This window comes from Myotis davidii, unplaced genomic scaffold, assembly GCF_000327345.1.
Source record: "Myotis davidii unplaced genomic scaffold, ASM32734v1 scaffold2627, whole genome shotgun sequence".
Lineage (NCBI taxonomy): Eukaryota > Metazoa > Chordata > Mammalia > Chiroptera > Vespertilionidae > Myotis > Myotis davidii.
In genome coordinates, this window is record NW_006297905.1 from 9012 (window position 1) to 12571 (window position 3560).

General features: G+C 49.7%; 1 protein-coding gene across 1 annotated transcript in view; it reads left to right on the top strand.

Moving 5' to 3' along the window:
- Positions 1 to 3560, top strand: part of ZC3H12B (zinc finger CCCH-type containing 12B) — a gene marked incomplete at its 5' end in the record, with an annotated part of 19750 nt that overhangs the window by 8614 nt on the left and 7576 nt on the right. The window contains one exon of the mRNA XM_006773741.2: positions 3096 to 3330. Coding sequence (XP_006773804.1) covers positions 3096 to 3330 — 235 coding nt within the window. The remainder of the gene's footprint in view (positions 1 to 3095; positions 3331 to 3560) is intronic.

Here is a 3560-nt window from a genome sequence, read left to right on the forward strand (position 1 = left end):
CTTTTCTTTTGATTAGAGAGAATACAGCAGTGTACATTTCTGCTCATTTTACCTTAAACCCATGAGCCAAGTATTGCTTTACTAGTAGAAGACATACCAAGAAGTGGAATTTCTGCATCATAAGGAATGTATATTTTTTCTTTCATTTTAATAACTATTCCCAATTTTTCCTTTACAGCGGCTACATGGAACTATTTTTCATATAACTATCCTATATAATAAAAGCCTAATATGCAAATTGTTTGACCAAGAGTTCAACTGCTCGCTATGACGTGCGCTGACCACCAGGGGGCAGTGCGGACCATGATGGGCATCGGCACTGGCAGTGGGTGGCAGTGGAGGTCTGCCAGCCCCCGTGGGCCCTGATGAAAGCAGGACCACGGTGGGATAGTGGAGCAGGTGAGGGGGCAGTGCCAGGCCATGGCGGGGTGCCAAGCGGGGCTTTGGGGCTGCAAAGCTGGGGGTGCGAGCTGGGACATGATCCCCACAGGCCACCCCGAGGAACCCCACCTGTGTATGAATTTGTCCACTGGGCCTCTAGTCTTATCTAATAAAGATGGAATATGCAAATTGACCGTACCTCTGCTACACCCACAAGCCACGCCCACCATACATGCCCACCAGCCAATCAGGAATGAGTATGCAAATCAACCCAACAAAGATGGCGGGTTATTTTGCATATGAAGGTGCCGAGCTGCCGGGGGAAGGGCAGGCACAGGCACAGGCTGCACCCCCGCCCCGGCACCAGGCTGAGTGACCTCAGGCCGCTCCCCCCGCCCAGTGGGGATTGACAGGGGACCTGAGGCTGCGCCCCCTACCAAGCAGGGCTTGACGGGGGATCTCAGGCTGTGTCCCCCACCCAGCGAGGCTAGACGGGGGACCTTAGGCCATGCCCCTTGCCCAGTCGGGCTTGATGGGGGATCTCAAGCCACATCCCCCACCCAGCGGGGCTTGACAGGGGACCTCAAGTTGAGTCCCCCCACCCCGGCACCAGTACAGGGCACCTGAGGTCAGTCCCCCCATCCGGCGGGGCTTGACAGGGAACCTCAAGGTGCGCCCCCCGCTCTGGTGCTGGGCCAGGGGACCTCAGGCTGCTCTCCCTGCCCCAGGCCGGGGGACCTCAGGCCACATCACCCCCACCCCGGTGCTGGGGGACCTGAGGCTGCACCTGCTGCCCAGCGGGGCTTGACCAGGTACCTAAGGCTGTGTTCCCCACCAGGCAGGGCTTGAAGGGGGCCCTGAGGCTGCGGCCCCTGCCCAGCAGGACTTGGTGGGGGATCTCAGGCCATGTCCAGCGGGGCTTGATGGGGTACCTCAGGCCGTGCTCCCCACCCGACACTGGGCCAAAGGACCTCAGGCCATGATCCCCACCCTGGCACTGAGCCGAGGGACCTCAGGCTGCACCCCGCCTGCCCTGGCACTGGGCCGGGGGACCTGAGGCCGTACCGCCCACCCTGGGGCCAGGCCAGGGGACCTGAGGGTGTGCTGGGGGACCTGAAGCTGCGCAACCGCGCCCAGTGGGGCTTGACAAGGGTGGGGCTGGCCTAGTCTGGATCTCGCCCAATGGGGGTGGGGCTAGCTGAGTCTGTGGGACACGTGATTTTGAGGTGCCGTGGGTGGGCGGGGACTTGACTCTGGGTCCCACGGCGCACCCCAGACTCTGACAGGAGGAAGATTTTCATATACATTTTACTAATTTTCTTTCATCTCTGACACTTCTATTATAAAGGGCAAATAGCAATATTAAAATATTTCCTCTAATTAATCCCCCTTTAATGTGCACAAATTTTGTGCACCAGGCCACTAGTTTTTTAATATATGTTTATGGAATAATGGCCCATGAAGGCAAAACTGCCAAAAATCCAAAAAAATCATATGCAGCCCTAATGGCAGTAAGCTCACTGTATTCACTAACAACAATATGTGAAGCTAGCTCTTTATATTTCAGAGCATATAGACCCCAGTCCTCTGAGTATCAGCTATTGGCTGATGTGACAAATGGCTGTTGTAGCTGTCTACCAGCAGCTGAATAGGCTCCCAGACTCAGTCTGAGAGTGGATCCTGGCCCTACTTGTACACAGCCTTCCTTTTCTCAACAATTAAGAGGCCAAAAGGAACGAGGGGCAGTACTAACATACCACAGCTTGATGTTTTCCCTTAACTGTGGCCTTCCTTTAGGCAGAAGGTAAAAACAGAAGTCCCTAGGAGTGATACTTTATTCTCCTGGCAAACACATCCTCAGTATACTGCCCTATTTTCTTCAGCAGCTAAAAACTGGTATTTTAGTTTTGTTTTTAAATATAATTTTATTTATTTCAGAGAGGAAGGGAGAGGGGGAGAGAAATAGAAACATCAATGTTGAGAATCATTGATCAGCTGCCTCCTGCATGCCCCACACTGGGACTTGAACCCACAAGCCAGGCATGTGCCCTAACCGGGAATTGAACTGTGACCTCTTGGTTCATAGGTTGACCCTCAACCACTGAGCCCACCGGCCGGGCTGGTGCTTCAGTTTTTAGCTGCATGAATTCTAGAATATCAGTGATATTTCTCACTCTTCATGGTAGGTTTAAAACTTAGTTGTCATTGAATTCAGTTCCGTCATTTTTTTTCCTCACCCGAAGATGATATGTTTTTATTGATTTTTTTTTCTTTTTAGAGAGAGGCACAGCAAGAATTTACCAGAACCTCACCTTTGAGAAGTGTAGAGAGAGAGACATTAATGTGAGAGAGAAACATTGATTGGTTGTCTCCCATATGTTCCCCAACCACAGATTGAACCCGCAACCTAGGTATGTGCTCTGACTGGGAATCTAATCTGCAACCTTTCGGTTTACAGGACAACTCTCCAACCAACTGAGCCACACCGGCAAAGGCTCCAATTCCTTCATTTTATCTAAAAGAAAGCTGAAATCCAAAGCGGAAGGTGACTTGTCTAAGGTCACAATCCAAATTGGTGCCATAGACAGGAATAGAGGCCACTTTCTCTCTAAGGGAAAATAATATATTCATCTAGTACCAATTTATCAATTCATAACATTGTTAATTTCCAAAGATAATTTCTACTCTGTGGCATATAATCCATATTTTGACAGATCAAGATATCCTACGAAAACTAGAGAAGGAGAAGATTCTTGTCTTCACACCATCCCGAAGGGTCCAAGGCAGGAGAGTTGTCTGCTACGATGACCGGTTCATAGTCAAACTGGCTTTTGATTCTGATGGCATCATTGTATCCAATGATAACTATCGAGACCTTCAAGTTGAAAAGCCAGAATGGAAGAAGTTTATAGAAGAGCGATTGCTGATGTATTCTTTTGTGAATGACAAGTAAGTTTCTTTCCTGTAGACTTTGAATAGCCTAAATCCAAGTTACCACTAGGAATACCGTATTTGCCGGCGTATAAGACGACTGGGCGTATAAGACGACCCCCTAACATTTCCACTCAAAATACAGAGTTTGTTATATACTCGCCGTATAAGACTACCCCCTCTTCCGCACACCTTCCACACACCAAATAAAAGGTAAAACAATATCAGATTTGATTTTAACATTTTAA